This window comes from Carcharhinus amblyrhynchos, chromosome 1, assembly GCF_965287045.1.
Source record: "Carcharhinus amblyrhynchos chromosome 1, sCarAmb.v2.hapA, whole genome shotgun sequence".
NCBI lineage: Eukaryota > Metazoa > Chordata > Chondrichthyes > Carcharhiniformes > Carcharhinidae > Carcharhinus > Carcharhinus amblyrhynchos.
Window position 1 is genome coordinate 127,640,031 of NC_137324.1, and position 25,011 is coordinate 127,665,041.

Genomic DNA, 25,011 nt, shown 5'->3' on the forward strand with positions numbered 1-25,011 from the left:
TGTACGTTGAACTCACCTTGAAATCTCAAATGAATTGAAGTGTGCCTGGAACACACCACTCCTTTTCGAATGGGAAGCGACATGAATTCCTGCTGGCATGATGCAAGATTGGAAGGTGTGTGGATGTTCTGGCAAGCAGTTATTTCAATGATCATTCGTGAGATGTAAATGAATGCAAATAGCATACATGCCACCAGGCAAAACGTGGCCTATCATTAACCTGTCATTGGGAGCATTACACTCGGAAAGGTTTCTGACTTTTTTGGCTCCTGCTAGGTTCTCCCTTTTTGCCCACCAACACCCTGTTTCTACTATTCTTCATGTCTCTTAATATTTAATTACATTTTATTTATGTTAGATTTAATTTTCATTTTAGTTCTTTATTCATTCATGGTGGTGTACAAGAGACTAGCTTCTTTCTGTTTTTAGTGGACTATATTTATTTTGAACTCAATTGATAGCCCTTTTAAAGATTTCCCACGGCTTTTGTGTTTCAAGATTTTCTTTGATTTTTTTGCACCCTAATTTATTCAAAATCTGTTCTTTTATTACCTTGGTTTTTGTCCTGCTTTTGCCACTTTTAATTCTAACCTTGCATTTTAAGATTGAGTCATCATTATTACTAATACACTCTTCTAGAGCAGAATTTAGAACTGGCAAATTTGAAGGCAGGGTGTCTGTAATATACAGCTCGTGTTCTGCCCACCAACTAGTTGTTTGTCCCCAACCTGTCTCTCATTTAACAAGAGGTGCTAAAGGCATCAGGTGGCTCACCGGCCTTTGGGCATTTTGAGGACAAAAAGTGGCCAATTAATGCCAACATAAGTGGCTCATCCTGTCCCACCGGTACTTTACTTATCATGGAGAGGACCACGCCAAGCCCAGCAGCTTTAGCTGTGCAGGCTGGTTTTGGGCAAAGATGGGTATCTTCTTTGAGAGTCCCTGTGCCCATCAGAGATACTCCCCAAGGTCATGCTGCTCCCTTCTTTCTGGCTCCCAAACTTGGCCTTCCAATCCCCTTGCTGGGGCATGTCAGACTTGCCTTCAGTCCGGCCTTCATAACCTCCAACTTCTTTGGGGCCATCCTGTAGTCATAGCACTAACTGCCACTCTAACCTGGCACAGTGGGACTACAGAGCTGCCAGCCAATTGGTCTGGTTGATAGATCTCTTAAGCTGGGACATTCTTTCCAAACGGCGGTGGATGTCTCACCTTGAGCCAATTAACCTATTAAATGGCTGCACGGCTGCTAGTTTTAACAGGGATGCATTCCCCACTTACTTAGTTCTTCTATCTGTTGTAGTGCATTATCAACTAGAAAGTTCAGCAGCGATTGTTTTCTTGTTGGACGTTTGTTTTGAATAAGAAAGGTTGTGTATAAACTGGAAAAATCCAATTCCCTTTACTTCTTTCCCCACTTCACAATGCCAGTTAATTTGGGGTTAGTTGAAATTTCCCATCATTATTATTCCATCTTGTGTTTCACATTGTAGATTTGCCTGTGTATTTCTTCCTCCAATTCCCTTCAGCTATTTGGTGGAGTTGGATTGCTCCAAACCCTTTTAATTCAACCCATTTGGACTCTATCTAACTGCTAAATACATCATTTTTCTCTCTGCCATTTGTATGATCTTTAAATGAGACAGCTATTCCACCTGTTTTCCTCCCCCCTCTTTCCTTCCTAAATGTGTCATATCCTGCAATATTTAATTGCTAATGTTTCTGCCTTCTTTCAGTCATCTCTCTCATATCTGGATCCTCTCTACATTTTGTCTCCAGTTCATCCACTTGTTTTGAATTCCATACAATGTTGTACCAATAATTTGAGCTTTTCAGTTATCATCTCTCTATTCTTATTTGTAATTTTATCTTTATTCTTTAAGTCTTTATCAGATCGCTGGAATTCACATTATCTTTATTTCTTCCTTTAGTTTGTCCTTTACTTGCCTCCTGATTGTATTTTACCTGCAAACATCGTGAATTCCCAAACAAAACCATCATTTCTTTTTCATGCCCACTCACAGCCAACCAAAGAGAGAATAGGCCAGCATAGTTGAGGAGTTAATGATTTATTAAATAATAAACAAGATAGAGTTCAAAAGAAGAAAACAAAACTGCAGAAATAAAATAAACCATAATACAGCAGGCACACAATGCTACAAGTATGTATATTAATTATAGATGTGGTGATTCTGTGATCTGTTCCTTCCAATGAGGAGTGGTGCCAACAGGCCGTGCATCCCAGGAAAATAGGAGCTGTGGGCCTATGATTTCCTGAGGTATGCTCCCTTCTCAGAGTGCTGCATCACAAAATCACTCCTATACTTCCAGAAATAACAGAGCTAGTGACCAAAAATATAATCATAATTAGATTCAAATAAAATCACAGCTGTATTGGACATATGTTCAAGGCATTATATGTATTTCATTACATCTGAAGCAAGAATTTGAAATGTCAACACTACTACAGTGACTTTAAAGCACAGCCTTTCTCTCACAATATATCCTGATTAATGTGATTACAGTTCATATATCACATACAACAAATTTATCTGGTAACAAAGACAATCTATCACACACTGCTCTTATAAAAAGGGCAACTAGGGAACAAAGGATGCATTAATGTTAATAGTTTTACAGTTGAACATTAATCTGAAGCTGTCCAGTTCATGTTTGGCTGGTCAGTATGATGCCAGGGAGTTATTTCAAATTAGCATTTGCCATTTGAATAGTTCCACTGTCATCATACTAAAGTCTATGTATATACATATTTGAAGTCACAATACATAACAACAATAGACAGTGCACCCACTAATTTTAGACATATCAACAGTCAGTTTGCCAATAAACTGAATACCAACAAATTCCATGTTAAAAATGAAAAAGATTAAATGCTTAGTATGTAATGGCATAAATTACACAGGATGCCTATAAGTAAAATGCTGCTTTTATCCCATTTGAGCCCAAATTTGAGAGAACTCTACTTGGCTGCTCAATTCCTCCATCCAAAAACTATGTTTGATTCAGTGACATTGCACTCGTTTCCAAATCCATAGGAGATAAAACACTGTTACTAATGTCCTACATACATGCCTCCTAAATTTCTTAAAATGTACCTGGGCTTTTTCTAGAAATGTCACGAAAAATCTAATTTTGGCATGGCAGAGAATATTATGTGATACTTTTTTTTGGTTTGTGATTGCATACAGCTTAAAAGTATGTAAAGTGGGCCAACAAAGAATTCCTTGGCCAACAAAGTATTCGAACATGACTTGAATTTTTCAAATATATATTTTTTCTCTCATTTTTCATTTAATTCCCTGATGGTAGCATCGAAGTTATGATTTATATTTTAATTTTCTTAATTAATTAGAACCAATATAACCTCCTTAAATAAGTTTTCTTCAGAGCAAGATTAGAAAGTAATAAAAATATATAAATTGCAAGAAATTAAAGATCAGATAAAAATACTCATTCAAAGTCTGAAGAGGCATATCTTTGAGAGGCGCTCCTTAAACTGGAAGAGATGTTAATTTTCAATGAATTGATGAAGTCCTCACTACACATTGTAATGCTGATGCTTTTGTCAGCTACTAAGAAACTCAAAGTCATGGAAACGTTCATGTAAAGGATTTTCACAAAACTAAAAGTACTCAGTGTTCTAATCATAGGGTGGGCTTTTCCATCCCATCCAACTGTCAGGATTGTCCGGTTCCGCTGAAAGACAATGGGCTTTTGACTGGGTTGCTAAATATCCCATGGCGGGACCTGCCATAATGGGGTTGAAAAGTTCTGGCCTGGGTCTGAAGCTTGAATGCAGTATAATGAATAAATCTGCTTTACTTATTATCGAGTCCTCAAGCTGAGAGCAAATAATTACTTGTTTGTTAGCACAGATCTAATTCCTTTTTGAAAATTATTACTGAATCTGTTCTCACCATCTTTCAGGAAGTGCATTATAGCTCATGACAACTTGATGGGTTAAAAATGTTCTCATTTCCTCCCTGGATTAAAAAAAATGTGGTTAGCATTCCACCTACCAAGGAAACAGATTTTTCCCTATTTACGTTATCAAAACTTTTCATAATTTTTGAACACCTCCAACAACCTCTCTGTAACATTCTCTAGCTATAAAACCCACCTTCATATCTCCATATAACCACACTCTCCTTCATCCATAGTATAATGGGACTTCTTCACTCAAAGGGTGGTGAATCTCTGGAATTCTCTGCCCGTTGAAGTGGTGGAGGCTACCTCGCTAAATATTTTTAAGATGCGGGTTGATGGGTTTTTGATAAGAGAGGGGATTAAGGGTTATGGGGAGAGGGCGGGAATGTGGAACTGAGCCATGACAGATCAGCCATGATCTTATTGAATGGCGGGGCAGGCTCGAAGGGCTAGTTGGCCTACTCCTGCTCCTATTTCTTATGTTCTTATAATGCTGGTAATTTTCCTTTGAACCTTTTCAAGACCTTGACATCCTTCCTGAAGTTTGGTGTAAGCAATTGGCCATAATACTCCATTGGAGAACTAACCAATGAGCTAGAAAGGTTTACCATAACTTGGATACTTTATGCTTCTTTTTATAAAACCAAAAATCCCATATTACTTTTTTAAGAGTCTTAGCAAGTTGAGTTGCCACTTTCAAAGATTTCTCTTTTGAAATGCCATTGATCCAGACCTCAGTCCCAGCCCAAACATCTAAACAGTCTGCACATTCAACACTGTTATGAAAGTAAATTTGGTGAAGTAAACCAGGTGTATGAACACCAGTTTAATGCCAGATCCCACTGAGAGCTGGGGCAAAGGACCTCCCGAATTAGGAAGCCTGATGTAAGTGCATTGAGAAGAGGCAGATAGAGTCTCCAACTCCAAATGCCATAACCTGTGACTTGGAACAGCATGCCCTTGAGAATCCACTGAAACAACATTGAAAGAATATTGATTTAATACTCTTATCTAAAATTAGAACATGCAGTAGTAAAGAAAGCCCACCAATGCCTCTACTTTCTTAGAAGACTAAGGAAATTTGGCATGTCAGCTACAACTCTCACAACTGTTTACAGATGCACCATAGAAAGCATTCTTTCTGGTTGTATCGTAGCTTGGTACGGCTCCTGCTCTGCCCGAAACTGTAAGAAACTACAAAAGGTCATGGATGAAGCCCAATCCATCATGCAAACCAGCCTCCCATTCACTGATTCTGTCTACACTTCCTGCTGCCTCGGCAAAGCAACCAGCATAATTAAGGGCGCCACACACCCCAGACATTCTCTCTTCCACCTTCTTTGGGAAAAAGATACAAAAGTCTGAGGTTACGTACCAACCGACTCAAGAACAGCTTCTTCCCTGTTGCCATCAGACTTTTGAATGGATTTGCCTTGCATTGAGTTTATCTTTCTCTACACTCTAGCTATGACTGTAACACTACATTCTGCACTCTCATTTCTCTATGAATGGTATGCTTTGTTTGTATAGTGTGCAACAAACAATACGTTTCACTGTATACTAATACATGTGACAATAAATCAAATCAAATACCCTATCTTTATCAAAGAAAAATATTTATTATATTTAACCACAAATGTTGTTTGAGACTGGAAAAATCCTGGTTCCTAATTACCAAACATAATTTTTGCTTCATTTCTGGCAAAACTTAAATCAGAACTTCAAGACTAGGTATAGGGATACAGCAGTGGTTATGTAAATGGACATCTAATCTAGTTTAAAAATTAGAAGTCAGAATTTCATCATGCTGGTTTGAGAATTTGAATACACTTTAACACTTAATGAGATAAAAAGCTGGTATCAGTAAAATGAATGACTGTGAAACTGTTAGATTGTTGCAAAATCCAACTGGATCACTGAAGTCTTCTGGAGAACAAACTGAATTGTCCTTATCCAGTCTGGTCAATATGTGACACTAGTCCCAAACCAACTTAGTTGATTTTTAAAACTAAAATTTCAGTGGCTGAATAAGCCATTCAGTTCTACAAACTGTTAGGAAGGTCCACAGCAGTAAATGCCAGTCTTGCCAGCAAGACATTCTGCAAAAGAATAAAAACGAGCCCAAGTCATTTTTACAAATTACTGAGAACATGGGGTCAAATTTGATGAGTAATCTTTGATGACCTGCTGCCCATTTTATGCTTGAAAAACAGACAGTCAGAAGTTAAAAACTAATCCACATCTCATGAACTCCATTGGCGCATAGTGCATCTGCCTGTTTTGTACTGAAGGTTGTTTATATAGGCAGGGGATTTTCATAGCAACTTCACTGCAGTGTTAATGTGAGCCTACTTATGACACTAATAAACTTTAAGTCAAAGTTGTACACTGTCAAATAACGGTCTGGCACATACAGGGTTAATGTGAGACAGAGCCAAGTGCAATGAACACAATGATCTAAGAGAAGACAGGACCTACACTTAGGTGTCAGTCTGGACAGAGCCATGTGCAGACCTAAGCATGAAGACAGCTCAGTGTCAAAAGCATAGTTTGAAAGAAACCCATCACTAAAATCCAATCCCTGAGTTGGAGCATAAACACATAGCATCGGAGCTTATCTGAAATAAATAATTTTTCAAATGTCTTTTTAAACTGAGCGCCATTACCATAGTTGCAGAGCCCAACAAAACCAGCAAATGGCTCCAAGTGAATGGCGATGCCATCTTGAAATTCAGAAAGCTCTTCAAGCAGAACTTACACCTTTAAATATTCATCCATGAACAAGAATTACATATTTCCAAATCACTTCAGTCTAATTCAAGGCCCAGATCAATCACATAGTTGGAGAATTTGGAGAAAAGGATACCATAGATACAACATCACTTAAGACAACTAGATGCCTGCAATTTTAGTGCAGTGAGATCTTAAGGGCATGATTTTTTGACGAGCTTCAGGACTCTGATGTGGGAACCAAATGGGGGTCTGCAGCCCACACTTCCCGACAGCAAGACTAGCTTTCTCGGAGGTGAGCTCCTGATTGTCCACGTCTTATCTCATTGTGTTATTAAAGTTGGCTAGTAGGTTTCAGATGCTGCCAGCCCAATCAAACGTTGGCAGAATTGGAGTCTTAGCAGGCTCACTGGGAGAGATAAGAGCTCTTTAGACAGGTAAGAGACTTGGAGGGGGCCTCAAAATGTAGGTGCCCCCTTAGGCATAAAATTAAATTAATAGTGCAGAGCAATGAAGGTGGATGACCCTGCAGAGTGTGGGTGGTGGATTCCGGCATGGCTTTTCCTTTCTGTGGCTCATCAAATTGGCATGGAGCCCCCAACTCTGATGAATTCCTAGCCAGAGTGGCCACCTTCACTGAGCTGCGGCAGCCTCCCCCCAAGCAGCTGGGCGAGGGTACCACTATGCTGCTAGAAAATGGCTTCCTCAGGTAGTCGGTCTACACCCCAGCCCATCCCTAGAAAACCTACCCAGCAGTAGAAATGTGTCACGGAGCCATACTGATGCTACTACACCTGCAAACCATCCCCCTCTCCCATCTCCTCCTTCTCAGTCTCGAACCCTATCACTATGAGACCAAGAAAATTCTGCCTTCAGTCTCTGCAACATAGAGTCACACCAAATAAAAATGCAGGGAAGGATCTCTGCCACACCTGTTTCTGAATAGTTTAAAGATCTCCTCCCTATATAAATTAAAAAAAAGCAGCTATGTTACATAAATTAGAGTAGGAGTTTTTCTCATGAGTATAGCAAATTAAGTTTTTTTTGCAGCAGGTCAAAATTCTGCAGATATTTGCATAGCACAAGCACATGCCACAATGTCATGCTAACCAGCAAGTGCTGTAAAGAAAATAAATGGTTGGGAAAAGCTGAATTACAATACAGCACACAACTCAACATTTTGCAAAAGTTTACAAGTAAATCATTGAAATTTGAAATGAAAAGTTGCAGTTTCCTTTTTAAAATCGCAAGAATTAAAGGAGGATTTCACTAACCTGACTCCAATTTCACACACTATCAGTATTGCAGAACAATATTTTTAAAATGTAGGTGATTTATAGTCATAAAAGTTTGCAGCATGGGAACAGGCCCTTTGGCCCAACTTGTCCATACTGTTCAATTTTTACCACTAAGCTAGTCTCAACTGCCTGCATTTGGTCCATAATCCTCTATATTCTTCTCACCCATACAACTGTGCAAATGCTTCTTAAAAGGCAAAATTGTCCCTGCCTCTACTATTGCCTCCTCGTTCCAGATACTCACTACCCTCTGAATGAAAAGAATTGTCCCCCTCCCACCTTAAACCTATGTCTCTAGTTTTAGACTCCCCTACCTTCGGTAAAAGATGTTGACTATCTACCTTATCTACGCCTCTCATTAAGTAATGTTTGCTTCTACCTCTTGCAACTAGGGAAGTGAAACTGATTAGGGTTATCACTTTCTTTTAAGAGGCAGCTTTCATTGTCATTTGAAGAAAATTAAGTCTTGTAGAAAGGGGAGGCCATTCATGGCTGACCTTTTACACACTTTAATTTATCCAATTTTTGCATGAAAAATGGATTAAAATTTGCAAAGGTTGTATCATGGGAAATATGATTGTCAATTTTTCTAATGAGCTTACAGTTCAGTCAAATCATGTTTAAAATATTGACATGCTCTGTAGGTATCATCTCCCAAAAAGTGTTAGAATTGCATGGGTACCGTTGTTTTGAGAAGTCACACCATAACTTTTAATATTTTATTTTGATATTTACTATTTTTGTTATGCACAATGATTTTTGTTACTATAAAAATAATGTACTGTGCAATTGTTTCTTAGTTTAGTGGTGTTTAGCAAATAAAGCTGTTCTGACAGCTACTTTTGCTGTGTTGAGAATTATTAACTTTGAACTTCAGACAATCTATACGGGGCATTGGAGGAGGAGACAGATTGCAGCAATTCATCAATTATCCTTCCACACACTGACTGCCATTAAACTTACAAAGTGCTATATTGTAAATAGTTTCATTATTCTATACCTTGCCAAAGTGACTTTTTACTGCATATTCAAACCAATTTTCTATTTTTCAGTTAGAGCCAACAACCAACAACCAAATTATGGCAAATGAAAAGCTGAAAAACTACAAAGAATATATTCCATTGTCTAATTTTTTTGCATTTTACTGCATTTTACACAACTTAACGCACATAATATGAAATACACCTTGCAGTACATATGTTCTTCATTAAAAATCTATCATAAATTATTATATCAATATGCAACTTTAGACATGTGACAACTTGTGCCATAAGGATCCATTCTGGGCAATTCTATGCATACTTGTTAATGCTTCAGTTTTGCAACATCAGAAAAGGCAAATTATGGGCTGTAACGTATAATTATAGCTCAGTGTACTACTACAGCTGATTCATTATAAACATCAAAAGGCAGGCATATTTCACTGAAGATTGCATGAGTATTATAGTTCAGAGGAAAATACACCATTACATCTATACATAGACACACTGAGGTGAAAGTGATTTGATTTAGATCCATATCATATCCACTGCCATCAGACATGGTATTCTGTATCTAGCCTGGGCTATTGAAAATCCCGACTGTGGTGCTTACCTGTTCACACTTGTTCTTGAATTATTGAAAAATCTCAGGTACGTGGATTGGAGCTTTGTTGTAAAGAATCTATTTATTATGATTAACTGGAAATTGCAAATATCTGAAACTCTCGCAGTTCCTCAAAAATAGATTCTGTGCAAAACAAACTTTTATACAAGTGCTCATCAGCGTTAATGCATAAGGTGTATCTAAGAACTCACAACTTCTTGGATAAATATCTTCTGTAAATTATTTTTTGAGGTACTGCTAGCTCATGAACATAAAATCTTTTGAAAAAAAATTAGAAAATCTCAGGCACTGAAATTTGAAACAGTTATCCCATGACTAATGGCTCTGTGATCCTGACTGGTGGTACTGTTTGCATTGTGTTTACAGTTTCTGTTTCTTCCATTTGTTTTTAGACAGAAATAAACAACCAAAGCATAACTTTATACACATGTATTGTGTTAGTGTTCTTTTTAATCTGCTCTATAAATACAAAATATTTCAAAACAGTTATAAAGGGGTAATTCTACGAGTTGTTAGCTGACAGCCACTTAACAGGCTGAACATCATAGGTAGTATGCCTGAAGTTCTTACATGTGTTGTCAGTGGGCCAAGCTCCCAGCACCAGCACAAATTTGTAAAAATTGCCTCCTCCCTCCCATGGACTAAAGAAGCGATCTTTATTTCCTTGTTGTCACCCTTAAGAAAAGTTCTAAACCTTTTGCAATGAATTATTTTTGCAGCAATTATTACAAGGATTTATAACAAATCCAATCTTCTCTGCACTGAACTGTAGGCATGGAACAATTCTGATTTTTTGCAATAAATACATTGATTTAAATTAAAAATAATTTATAGACTTTGGGCGAGATTCTCCGGCCTCCCAGCTGTGCGTTTCCTGCCAATGGGAGGTGGCACATTGTTTGCTCATGGCGGAGTTCTCTAGTCCCACTGCTGTCAATGGGAATTCTGACTGACAGGAAACCCACATGTGGGGGGGTGGGCTGCTGGCAGGACTGGAGGATCCTGCTGGAGTGAACAGCTGGAGGATTCCAGCCAAAAGCTCTCAGAATTGTTCTAAAAGTTGAAATACCTAAGCATTTCATAAATTTCTGGAAAGTTTGGGCCCACATATTTCTCATCACTGAATTCAAAGCAAAATTGGGATATCTTTTTTGTTTAACAAGATGAGAGATATTTGAATTGATAATTGGAATTTTTTACTATTTCAAGCACTCAGTGTCAGCATAAAACATTTGCAGGTCAAGATCCCTCAATACATCCTTCTCCTATTTCTTAGGAAAATAGCCACAATGCCAATGTTTCCAAAACAAGTCATCCTGTGGCCTCTCTATTAGATTGACAATCAGTGTTGGTTTTGTGCTGTGGGCCCACACACACAATGAGAAGGTTCAATTAAGCTGGGGGAGGGGAAGTCAGCAGACTGTTAATAGCAAAAATTTGTATTTATATGTTGGGCGGGATTCTCTGGTCTCTCAGCCCCGTGTTTCTCAATGGTGGGAGGCAGCGTGCCATTTGCTGGTGGCGGGATTTTTTGATCCCTCCGCTGTCAATGGGATTTCCCACTGAAGACACCACACAGCACCAAGAAACCCATGGGCCGGGATGTGCTGCTGGCGGGACCAGGGAATCCCGCCACCAGCAAATGGCTGGAAAATCCCAGTCTATAAGGTAGTATGGAGTATAGATAGTATATCTATAAGGTAGTAAAAACTTCCCATGGTGCTTCACAGGAATGTTATCAGACAAAGTTTGATACCAAACCATGTAATAAGTTATTAGGGCAGGTAACCAAAGAGGAGGGAGGCTTTGAGATGGCATAGCTGCAGATGGGATTAAAATCGGGGATGTTGTTACAGAATTGGAAAGGGAGAGTGAACCACAGGGCTTAGTTGGGAGGGGTGGAGATCAAGGAGGTAGGTCATGTCAGTGAGCCTCTGGGATTGGAGCTCGGAGGTTGGGGCTGGGAGCGGGGTGGTCAGAGTCAACTTGGAGTGGCAGTGGGATAGTGCTTCACATATAAACAACTTTTTTTTTATTGCAAGTATTCTGTAGAATTGGTTTCCAGAATGAGTGCTGCCTCAGGGTAAACTAACACTGTAGCTGGGACGTGAAGCAGGTGTTCGACCTCTTAGTTACATATGAAAATTGTTTAATATTTGCTTCAGGCATGCAAGGACATTATTTGATTGTCCTTACTTGACACTCAGTTAGATAGGTGCATACCTTTCTTTACTGCCATTTTGGACACTTAGGAGGCCACAGCATGCTTGAAATTACATTCTGATAGAGGAAAAAACAAACATTTTCCATTCTCAATGCCTCATTCAAAGCTAGCTGATTGTTCAATGATTATTTAAAATTAATACAGGGATCAATATCAGCAGAATTGGTGTGGATGTCCTAGCGATAAACAGAAAAAATATATATGAAATCTGAATGCCATCTTACCCAAATAGCATCTGGGTCCAAACTTGAGCTGATTACAAATAGAGGCTTACAACCAAGCAACAGTCAGCTAACATGTAACTACCACAGACATTACTTCATTTCATTGCTGCTTATTTAAATTTAGTTTTTATGAGTGGTATATATGTTTAAGAAAATGTTAGTGACATGTTAATGGACACTATAATCTAGCTGATTGCACAAGGTGCTAGCATTTTGAATATATGCTTGTGTATAATTGAATAAAGTGCACTATTAGCTTTGCTTTTTCTCCTGCTTCCCATCAAGCAACTCTTCCACAGATATCAGTGAGAAGCAATAATTATACCCATATCCATTTCGATAAATGATCTCAAACTTCCAACGTCAGCTTTCTTCCTACCAATTAGCCTATTAACAATAATCCACTGTGGTGCCAGGGTCATTATTTAAGGATTTGGACCTTTCATAAAGATGACAAATTATTGCCAGGTGGAAGTTTTTTAAGCATTTTTTTTGATCAAGTTAAAATGCACTTTGGACACGAAACCCTGAGCCACCCCTTTCCCTCCTTTGTTAAGCAGTCCTATTATTCTATAGTTTTAACTAGACAGCTATTTCTTACGGGTTTTCAGCAAACAACAGTCTAAGCTTAGAGCTTAGTGGCTATAATACTTAGCTTTTCATGCAAGATTAGCAGAAACACAACCTCTAGGCCTGCACACATTCTCAAGACTGATCTCATAATTCATCTGTTGATGGAATAACATACAAGTTGTTCAAGTCATGAGCACAGACTTTGTTTTCTTGGTAGGATCTTCATTATCAAGATGGACTTCCCTGATGAAGTTAATATATTTTGCTGATTAAAAGAGCCGTGCTTTTTTCTTCATGTCATTTCTCTTCCAGAGTGCAAGTCGGTTAAATTCTTCTATAGTCGTGCCAAACACTCGATAGAATTCCTCTGGAGACAAGTGCCGCTGGAAAAGAAATAGATATTACTGTGTTAATGCCAAAAGGAGAAAACATATATTTCTTCATAATTATTAGAAGTTATAAACAATAACTGTAGAACGGCTATAAGTAAAAGAACAATTTTATTCAAACAAGTCACAGGGGAGAGGCGATAACCTTGTGGAATTATCCACATTAATCCAGAAACTCAGCTAATGTTTTGGAAACTGGAGTTTGAATCCCGCCACGGCAGATGGTGGAATTTGAATTCAATAAAGTCTGGAAATAAAAATCTACTGATAACCATGAAACCATTATCGACTGTTAGAAAAACCAATCTGGTTTACTAATGTCCTTTAGGGAAGGAAATTTGCTGTTCTTACTTGGTCTGGCCTACATGTGACTCCAATGTGGTTGACTCTCAACTGCCCTCAGGCAACTAGGGATGGGCAATAAGTGCTAGCCAGCCAGCGACGCCCATCTCCCATGAATGAATAAAAAAAAACGTTCTGATGAAGGTTAAAACCTATGAGATTAATCTGTGTTATTCTCAGTTATCAACAGATATGCATTACCATCAATTTCTACTTGGATACTGCTTTATATCTCTTATATTTAACCTGGAAATAGTTCATGGCTATTAGAAGTCACTAATTTTAAAGCCTTCCTGATTAAAGCTTCTCCTAAGAACTAAAAAAAAGAATCTCTCTCTCAACTAAAATATGCCTCTACTACCACTGATTTATTTACTGTATTTGTACCGATATGTTACAGGGAAAAAAAATCCTTATGCTCAAATGCTTTTCGATTGGGTATAATTTTCACCTTCATTACTGATCAGTGAACTAGCAAAGTGAACCACCAACTGATATAAAATTGTGTGTGATTTGTTCCACAACTTACAAATTGATAAATTGCACTCTCCATAAGTAGCTCACTGACTGAGACTGAAACCTCACAAAGTGGCTGCTACTTTGAAGTTTTATTTGTTAGTGTCACAAGTAGGCTTACATTAACACTGCAATGAAGTTGGTGAAAATCCCCTCATCACCACACTCCAACACCTATTCAGGTACACAGAGGGAGAATTTAGCATGGCCAATGAACCTAACCAGCACATCTTTGGACTGTGGGAGGAAACCTATGCGGACATGGGGAAAATGTGCAAACTCTGCACAGACAGTGACCCAAGCTGGGAATTGAACCCAGGTCCCTGATGCTGCGAGGCAGCAGTGCTAATCACAGTGCTGTCCACTTGCAGCATTTGGAAGGAAGAGCTGCACTTGCATAGAATGGTGAGTGGGGAAGTGACTTTCTGCAGAAGCATGATAGTACGACTTTTTCTGACAGCTTTTATTTTCTGATGCAGTTGTGAGCAAACGGAAAGAGGATTCATTCCCTTTCATGGGTAGCCAGGAAAATCAGTCAGCAGTAAGGAATGAGGTCATAGAGTGAGCCAGTACTACCGGCATTGTTCCATGACTTGGCTGTTATGCAGCAAACAATGTAATAATTTCACCAGGAACATCAAAGTAAGATTCTTCTACCTTTCACTCTTACTCTCTGCCAGGCCTTACGCCAGCTTACTTTGGTTCCAGCGTACTTAATCCTTCCTCTTTTGGATTTCCAAATGTCCACTGCTATTCTAGCACCGCGCCTGTCATGGAATCAGAGTGGGCGAGGGGCGGACAATGGAAGTGTCCTTTGACCTCAGGTGGGATTTTCTGATCTTGGGTTGAGCGAGGCTTTAAAATCCCACCCATCTTCCTCAATCATAATGGGATGGAACAACGCCTCTCTTTCTCCTTATATTCAGGCACTCAGGGTATTTCCATTTGTATCAGGATGTGCATTGAGACAGAATATCTTCCTCTTTGTTCTTGTGCTCTCCTTGCTTTTGCATGAGTGTTTCTACATGAAGAGTGGAAATGTCTGTCTACATGTCGGGTTTTGAAGATACCTGTAGTAACTTAGATAATTGTGCACGAAACAAAGCAGCAGCTTTTGGCCAAGGATGCAAAGTATTTGTAAGGGGAGTATCAGACACCTTGAGTGCCTGAACACAAGCTGGCAGTGATCCATCAATTGTGGAAGAACCTATCATCAACATCACTGAAAGCACATGAAGCATTGGAGATAGCCAGGTTGCAGGCTATACACCTCAGCCAGTGTGGGCAGCTTCCCTTCTTTTGCTCTTTTGACTGAAATTTCTTACTCATGCACTCAGCATGACAAGTGAGCAGGTGCAAATACAGATGGAATGGATAGCCTAGAAGTCAGCACAACGGAGGCAACAGAGGACACAGATTTAAAGCCATTGATCTTTCATCGAACATCCTACACAGCTACAACGGCTGCTTTGAAATGATTGAGGTAGCCAACAATTACAATACAAGAAAATTTTCTCTCAAATTGGTTCCAGTACTTCATTCAAGAACAGCTTAGGATTTCTCTGAACATCAGTGAAAATTGTCTCTCTCCCTTCTCATGGCAGAAGGGGAGGAACTGTTGAAAATAAAGTGATGATGTGGATATGCTGGCGTTGGACTGGGGTAAACACAGTAAAAAGTCTGACAACACCAGGTTTCAGTCCAACCGATTTATTTGATAGTAAACTCACTAGCTTTTGGGTTAGCCCCTTCATCAGGTGAATGGAGAGTTCTGGCCTCAGGCAGAGCATATAAAGCACAGACAGTTTACAGATTACTGATTAGAACGCAAATCTTTCCACCTAACCTGCTGTTCAAGTCTTAAAGTGGCTAACAATGTGAGTGAAAGGAGCACTGATCACAGGTTAAAGAGATGTGTATTGTCTCCAGACAGTACACTAAGTGAGGTTTTGCAAACCCAGGCAAGTCACAGGGGTTACAGATAGTGCGACATGAACCCAAGATCCCTGTTGAGACCATCCTCATGTGTGCGGAACTTGGCTATCAGTCTCTGCTCAGCAACTCTGCGCTGTCGTGTGTCGTGAAGGCCGCCTTGGAGAATGCTTACCTGAAGGTCAGAGGCTGAATGCCATGACAACTGAAGTGTTCGCCAACAGGAAGGGAACAGTCTTGCCTGGTGATTGTCGAGCGATGTTCATTCATCCGTTGTCGTAGCGTCTGCATGGTCTCCCCAATGTACCATGCTTCGGGACATCCTTTCTTGCAATGTATCAGGTAAGCCTTCGGGTGGGGGGATGGGGCCAAGGGAAGAGAGGAAGAGGGATGGATGGGGGTATTAGTAGTGAGAGGGCCCATATGGGAGGGAGGGGATAAACCAGAGAGACCATGGCATTCTATGGAAGAATACATAGAATGGTGGGCAGTGGAAAAGAGATTGAGTGGGGGATTTGCCAGGTCCACCAGCTCCCGGCGAGAATCGCAAAGGTGTGGGGAATTGAGCATTGGCTGAAAAGTGGGTTTTGCGTCAGTTACTGAACCCAATCCAATGTTCCCAATCTTGCAGAGTGGGCAGAAGACCAATAAATATTCAAATGCACTATTTTACAATTGATTCACAGTTTGAAGCCCAATTTCATTCCCTTTGCTATTCACCTGCCTTCCCAGTGGGTTTTTGTACAGGTGCTCACAACCATGGTGTGTTTGACCCTGAGGGTCCAGGGAACACCAATAATCCCTCAGCAATGAGCGGCATCCTCCCCCAACACCATACAGGCATGAGGTCAACCTGACCACCCCTCAGCAACACCCCCCAATCTAGAACCCCCACTCAGGCCCCATTCCCACTCAGACTCCCACTCAGCTCCTCTTCCTCCTCAGACCTTCCACTCAGGCCCCTTTCAGGCTACACACCCTGGCAGTGCCAACGGTGCACTTCCCCCAGCACCCTGGCACTAACACCTGGGAACGTGGATTCCGAGGGAGTTAAGGAGGTAGGTTCAGTGGCCGTTTGCTGCTCTGCTGCTGCCAGGCTGCACAGGAAACGTCTCTCAGGAGTTCTGGTGGTTTGGTGGGCTTAGTGTGGGCACAAGGGGTTGACCTCACCACTCTCTCCCCATTTGGGGGTCTCATGGTTTGACTACCCCTTCTAGCCCAGGCAGACCTGAAGATCACCCCTGGAATAGTGTAGTTCTGTGATAAACATTTTCATTGCTGCTTATGAGCTGTGAAAAATTTGAAATGGTCAGGTTACTTTAATCTCCATGCCCCTGGGTCACCTGGAAGGTTTTTAAATCATTGCAGCACTCAATTCTGCAGCAGAACCCTTTCTTCCTGCCAGAAGCGGTAGGTGTGAGCAGACCCCTTTGAAGTCTTCTGACAGAGAGTATATGTCAATTTCAATTGTGCTAGGGGAGTGGGGAGGAGGGAGGAGTTGCATTCTGCACATCTGTGAATTTGAACCCAATGCACTCACACAGCATTGTTTTGATGTTTGAGGCTTCCTAGCTAGCTGAAACCTTTGATACCCTCTCCATTCATTGGAAACATTTGACCTCTGTCAATTTCAATGTGCAGTACTTTGAAAAAGATCTCCATTGGCAGCTTAATGGATTCCTACTTATGCTCTAGTCAGCTGTGTTGATTTTCATTTCCCTTCATGCTTGAATGCATGTCAAGTTCCTCCACTGATCCTAACCATAACGTTTATAATGATTCTAAGCCTATGTTTTTTTCAAAATATCTAAGTACTTTAACTTCCTCTTTTGCAAACCACTTATTCCTGGAGGGGGGTTGGAGTGAGGGGGAGGGGTAGGGAAGAAATTTGAGGGGGAAGGGGCTGAGCGGGGATTCCGTGGGAAACAGGGGTGGCTGAGTGGGGGTGTCGAGTCACCTTCATGTCTGCATGTTACGGGGAGGATGAATTATCTGTTATTTATGGGTTGGAGGGAAGGTTGCCCATCTTTATTGAGGGATTGGTGGTGCTCCCCTGGTCAGTGTAGAGGCGGTGGGGGGGAACCACTTCATTTGGGGCTGTCTGGCAGGTTCCCTAAAACTGCTTCATAAACATCTTTCAGGGGGTGAATCCCACCTGACAGATGTTGCCAATGCCAGCGGGAAACACTTGCCAGTTTTCCTACTGGCGTGAGCACTTAACTCTGATTTGGGAGAATGGTGGTCTGTTATCAGGAAGAAAAATCATGTTGAAGAATTATTATGGGGTTCCAGTGGGAAAAAAGTCACCAGGGATTCAAAGTGCGGTGAAGAGATCACAGGAGGGAAGAGAGATGATTCAGCCTGAGGAAAGAGATTGCTCTCTTGTTGTGGCCCACGGTCAAACCTTCCACTGAACTTATTCTATGTAATGTAGACGTGCTAGCAATACGCATCAAGTTGGTTAGCAAGGCAAAAGGAAGGTGCTTTAAGCTTTGGTATAATTTTGCATCAAAAACTTTGACAAATCTTACTTTATTTTAATAAAGGTAAAATACTGCAGTTGCTGGAATCTGAAACAAAAACAGAAAAATGCTGGAAAATCTCAGCAGGCCTGACAGCATTGCTGGAGAGAGAGTGGAGTCCTGGAGCTTTAGGGGTCTACTATCTCTCCATAGATGCTATCAGATCTGCTAAGATTTTTCAGCATTTTTCAGTATTTGCTTGCTTTATTAAATACTAATCAAAAAGCCATCCATATTTGGCATTATTCTGTCGGTAAGCAAATTTCCAACTCAAAAGTTTTATTTTAATCTCTTGCATTTTTGATTTCATTTCTCAGCAACCAAGAAGATTTGTAAGGGACACAGAATGTGTTCAGCAATAAACTGATCCTGTAGATGACACAAGGCTGATTGTGCAATCTCTTTGCAACACAGATTAGGACCATTCTAGGTTCTCATCCTTCAGATAGCAAAATGTTGCAATTTCTTTGGCAAACACAGGCTATATTTGATCACTGCCAAAAAGCATATTGTTCCACAAGGGAAATAATCTTAGTTATCCTGCCTCTTCCATTTGCCGTTGGCACATCTGTTTTCTGCTACATGATGAAGTGGTTGGAGACTGACTTAATGCCCAGAAAGTGGTTAAGCAATACAGTTACTATGAAGGCAGGATATATCTTAGGAGTTCAGAACTATAAAACACTTGGGCTAGATTACAAAACTTCCTTGTTTGGTAGTTGTTTTAAATGTTTATGCATGAGAAAATACATTGTCACAGCATTTACAGTGTACATACAAGATCATTTCCTCTCATTTTTCTCTGGAATTTGGCTGCACTGATATAGATGGATGGTAAAAGCTAATTTGGCTATTCATTAGCAATACTATTTGAAACACATTGATGGATAGAGCTTAATTAATTACTTGATGAGTATCTGTTATTTAGATCTGCACTGGGTCAAATAAATTCCATTCTCAATGCACCACTCCATCATATGGTCTTCATTTGACATCTGACTTTGCAACCTTGTCAAATGTTTCACAAAATGACAGTCAGAATTGATCATGTAAGATTACAGAGTTTGCTTAATTTCAGGTTTTATTATTTTGGGAAGACTATAAACTGACAGCAGTATCATATGTTGATTTACAGCAATAAATAAGTTACTGCTGTCAGTCTTGATTAATGAATCCAATTTAAACAATAATTTAAAATAAAAGGTGCAATGACATTGAAAACTGGCTTCTATATATATTAACTCCTCATAAAACCTGTTCCAGGCATAAAGTCCACAGATGAAGTTATATAAATTATATTCTATCCTTCAGATTAGATTGTTGTTGAGAGTCATTGGCTGAGATCATGGTCAGAATTTTCCAGCCAGCCTCCCATCAGTGGGTAGCATGAGGTGGCTCGCTGTTCGCTAGTGATGGGACTTTCTGGTCATGTCACTGTCAATGGGATATCCCATTGAAGCCACTCACGAAGCTGGGGAATGTGTGGCGGGTACACTGCCACTGGACAAGAGAATCTGCCACTAGTGGAGGGCTGGAGAATTCTGGCCCATGATTTGAACAAAGGACAAAGAACGAAGAAAATTACAGCATAAGAACAGGCCCTTTGACCCTCAAAGCCTGCACCAACCATGCTGCCCAACTGAACTAAAACCCTTTCATGGACCATATCCCACTATTCCCATCCTATTTATGTATTTGTCCAGACACCCCTTAAAAGTCACTATTCACTATTGTATCTATTTCCACCAGCTCCCCCGGCAGTGAGTTCCAGGCACTCACCACCCTCTGAGTAAACAACTAGTCTCGTACATCTCCTTTAAATCTTGCCCCTCATACCTTAAACCTATGTCTCCTAGTAATTGACTCTTCTACTCTCTGAAGAAGCTTCTGACTATCCATTCTGTCCATGCCCCTCATAGTCTTGTAGATTCTATCAGGTCGCCCCTCAACCTCCATCGTTCCAGTGAGAACAAACCAAGTTTCTCCAACCTCTCCTCATAGCTAATGCCCTCCATACCAGGCAACATCCTGGTAAATATTTTCTGTACCCTCTGCAAAGTCTCCACATCCTTATGATAGTGTGGCGACCAGAATTGAACACTATATTCCAAGTGCAGCCAAACTAAGGTTGTATAAAACTGCAGCATGACTTGCCAATTTTTAAATTCAGTATATCAGCCGATGAAGGCAAGCATGCTGTATGCCTTCTTGACTACCTTCTTCGCCTGCGTTGCCACTTTCAGTGACATGTGCATCTGTACACCCAAATCCCTCTGCCTATCACCACTTATAAGGGTTCTGCCATTTACTGTATATTTCCTATCTTTATTAGACCTTCCAGAATGCTTTATCTCACATTTGTCTGGATTAAAATCCCTCTGCCATCTCTCTGCCAAGTCTCCAACCTATCCAGATCCTGCTGTATCCTCTGATGGTCCTCAACACTATCCACAAATCCATCAACCTTTGTGTCGTCTGCAAACTTACTAATCAAACCAGTTACATTTTCCTCCAAATCATTTATATATATGTTACCAACAGCAAAGGTCCCAGCACTGATCCTTAAGGAATCTCACTTGTCACGGCCCTCCATTTAGAAACACATCCTTCCACTGCTACCCTCTGTCTTCTATGACCAAGCCAGTTCTGTATCTACCTTGCCAACTCACCTCTGATCCCAAGCAACTTTACCTTCTGCACCAGTCTGCCATGAGGGACCTTGTCAAAGACCTTACTAAAGTCCATGCAGACAACATCCATTGCCCTACCCTCATGAATCATCTTTGTTACTTCCTCGAAAAACTCAATCAAGTTAGTGAGACATGACCTCCCCTTCACAAAACCATGCTGCGTCTTGCTATTATGTCCACTTAGTTCCAAGTGGGAATAAACCCTGTCTTGAAGAATCCTCTCCAATAATTTCCCTACCACTGATGTAAGGCTCACCGACTTGTAATTACCGGGATTATTCTTGCTACCCTTTTAAACAAGGGAACAAACTTGACTATTCACCAATCCTCTAGGACCTCCTCTATAGCCAGTGAGGATACAAAGATTTCTCTCAAGGCCCCAGCAATTTTCTCCCTTGCCTCTCTCAGTATTTGTGCTTTATTTTTTGTGTATTTGTGAGTTTGTGTTGGAAGTTGAATATTTTATTTCATTTTTAGGGTGTTAGCTATGGCTAAGTAGGTAACACAGTCAACATTGAAACAGACAGGAAGGAAGAGATCACATGAAAAAGATTATGGAGAAGAGAAGTTATGAGGAAGAGATCACGGAGAAGAGAAGTTATGAGGAAGAGATCACGGAAAAGAGGGATTGCAGGAAAGAGACTCACTACAAGGACTTGAGCACATAATTCAAGTTAACAATTCAGTGCAGAACTCTCAATATTGCTGACTTGTGGATGAGAGTCTGCCAGCCCAGGTAGATGCAAAAGATTTCATGGCACTATTTGAAGAAATGCAAGGGATTTAAGAAAATAACAACACATAAGTAGTAGGAGCAGGAGTGGACCATTCAGCCCATCGATCCTGCTCCACCATTCAATAACAGCATGGCTAATTTGATTGTGGCCTTAACTCCAATTCCCCATCTGCTACCCATTACTCTCTCTTGTTGATCAAAAATCTAAGTACCTCACTATAACCTCCTTACTAATAGATTCCAGCATTTTCTCTACAACAGATGTTAGGCAAACTGGCCTGTGGTTTCCTGCTTTCTCTCTTCCTCCTTTCTTGAATAGACGAGTTACATTCATTATTTTCTAATCTGATATGATCATTCCAGAATCCAGAGAAGTTTGAAAAATCAAAATTAATGCATCTCTCAGCAGCCACTTATTTTGAGTACCTAAATCCATCAGGACCTGGGGGCTGGTCAAACAATTCTAACAATTTTCTCAGCACCCTTTCCTTTGTGACTGTTATTGTTTTAAGTTCCTCCCTCCCCCCCTTTCAACCTCTTGTTTTGTAGCTATCCTTGAGATGTTATTTGTAGTATCTACAATGAAGACTGGTGCAAAATATGTATTCAATTCATTAAACTATTTCCTTATTTTTCATTATTAATTTTCTAGACTCTCCCTCTAGAGGACTAACACTCACTTTAGTTACTCTTTCCCATTTGAAAGATTAGAATTCTTATTATATATTATTATATTTCTTGCTATCTTTTTCTCTAATTTCTCCCTCTGCTTTTTTTTTGTAATTCTTTTCTGTTTTTTAATATTCTGAGCAATCTCCTGACCTGTCACATCTTTATGGATTGTGCACTTTTTCTTTCAATTTAGAGTCTTTTTTTAATCACTGAACTAAATTTTTGCTGAGTGTTATATCTCCTTAAACATCTCCCTCTGCATCTCTACTGACCCATTTTTTAACTTTAATTTCCCAGTTCACTTTAGTTAGTTCTGTATTCAAATAATTGCCCTTATTTAAGATTAAGACAAACATTTTAGACCAACTCTTCTCTTCCTCAACCTGAATGTAAAATTCAATCGTGTTATTATCATTGCTTCCTAGTGCCACTTTGAGGCATTAAATAATCTTGCCTCAATGCAAAGTAGAATTCTAGAATAGTCTGATCTCTGGCCAGCTCTAGACCTCACTGTTTTAAGAAGTTGTCTCCAAACACTAGTAACTTACCTTCCAAGTGACCTTTGCCAAGGTGATTTATCCAATCTTTGGATGGGATTTTCCATGCCTCCCTGCAGCGTGTTTCACCATGGCGGAGGCAGTCCACCATTGGCCACTGGCAGGATCACCTAGTCTGGCCACCGACAACAGGGTTTCCCATTCTATGTAGCCCCTTCTTCCAGGAAACCCATGTTGGGGGTGCACCATTAGTGGAACCAAATGATGATGTCGGCAAGAACTGCCATAAAAGTCCAACTTGCATGTAAATTAAAATCGCCCATGATTACTACTGTATCTTTCTCACAAGCCCCCACTATTTCTTCCTGCATACCCTGTCCCACAGTTGGTTCCTGTTATGGGGCCTATAAACTAGCCCCATATGAGACTTCTTCCATTGCTATTTCTTATCGCTATCCATATTAATTCTACATCTCAATCTTTAGAAATAAGGTCATCCCTCTCGACTGTACTAATGTCCAAGTATAAGCTGGATAGTATTAACCATTTGCTTTGTTACCTCGTTTATCATAAAGTTTATTTTGTTTGTTTAAGACTGTAGAATATTGTGGCTTCATTCCTTAGTCAATAACTGAGATCTCAAATCTTGTCCACTTTAAAAAGCTGGTCCCATGCTGGATTATAACCAAAATTGGTGGTCTCATCTGAGATTGTACAAAAATGTGGGATACAGTCTGGTGTCATAACAATGTGCTTTAAATCCAAAGCACTTCCTAACTGCATCAATCTATATGAAATCTGTTTTATTTGTACACTCTGTGTTAGTTATCCTCTCTCATGTGGGCTTGTAAATTCTGTACTAAAATAGTCTGTTGTTAATGAGGAGCTGCCTTGGAACTACTCAACATATATTTCACTTGGGTGGCCAATGACAAAGCACAAGAATACTGGCTACTCTCCTCTAACAACCCCTATGCACGTGCCCATGCAAAAATGATTACGAGCTGAAAGTCTGGCTGATATAAGTAATTAAAATAAGCACTGCAATTGCTTTTCATGAAAAACTTAATTGAATTTCAACATGAACTAAAAATGTAGATTTGTAAAAGTAATGGTCAGGAATGACTCAAGTCTATACACAAAACTCAGGATTCAGCTGACAGGAGTCTTGCTTTATATTCATTTTTGGATATTATTTATTCAATATATTGTTATGAAAGTCAAACTTACCTTAATGTTTATTGCGGAGGCTTGAAAATTCAAATTCTTATGGACTTTGGAGCTTTGGCACATGTGCAGATTGGGAGAGGGACTTTGCAGCTTTGACACATGTGCAGACTGGGAGTGGGATTTTGGAGCTTTGGCACATGTGCAGATTGGGAGTGGGCTACATATGTGCAGTTCTACATTTTCACACTCTTTAAGCCCAGTGATCATGTGCAACAAAAAATGGCATGACAACTTGTTTCATGTGACTGGACATGGAGCAACATTGCCAGCAAATGTCCTAGGAAGGGGACAAGGGGAAGGGACAAGGAAAGGTTTCAAAAGGAGACGGGACAGGGAGAAGTCCCGGGAAAAGGGGATAGGGAGCGATCGCAAATGAGGAATTCCACAGAAGGTACAAGGATAGGAAAATGTCCCAGTTCAATTAAAATGGGAGGTGCAGAGAAAGAGACTTCAAACAAAATCAGGACTGGGGAAAAGAGGCTTTAAGTGAAAATGGCAGTCGAAGGTTGGTGATTCTGTACTGTTGTGGCAAAGGCACCCCTTTGGACAATTAGTGCTGTGCTCAGTGCAGCCAAAAAGCTGGAACTCTGCTTGTGAGTTGGTGCTTGTGTGCATACTTGAAAGCCCTGGGAAATAGAATCTCAGGAGACGATATTGAAAACCTGTGAAGTGGGCTGTTGTCTTTTTTCCATATAGTTTATTTCTAATCAAAAACCTAAGTTCAAATTAGGCTCATTCCTGGTCCCCACATGAGGGACAAACAGGATCCAAACTGACAAGACAAAACTTTGCATTCCCTCTTGGCCCAATCAAACAAGATACAAGCTGACAGGATGAGGCATTGCACCCTTTCCTGGGCTTGATCCAACGCTTCACCTTAGAC

The 25,011-nt window shown here is 40.2% G+C and overlaps 1 protein-coding gene across 1 annotated transcript in view; it reads right to left on the reverse strand.

Annotated features, from left to right (window-relative positions):
* Positions 1-1,686: 1,686 nt before the first annotated feature.
* ablim2 (actin binding LIM protein family, member 2) overlaps positions 1,687-25,011 on the reverse strand; it is a 270,666-nt gene continuing 247,341 nt past the window's right edge. The window contains exon 23 of the mRNA XM_080192307.1: positions 1,687-12,985. Within this exon, the coding sequence (XP_080048433.1) occupies positions 12,872-12,985 (114 nt within the window). The 3' untranslated portion in view covers positions 1,687-12,871. The remainder of the gene's footprint in view (positions 12,986-25,011) is intronic.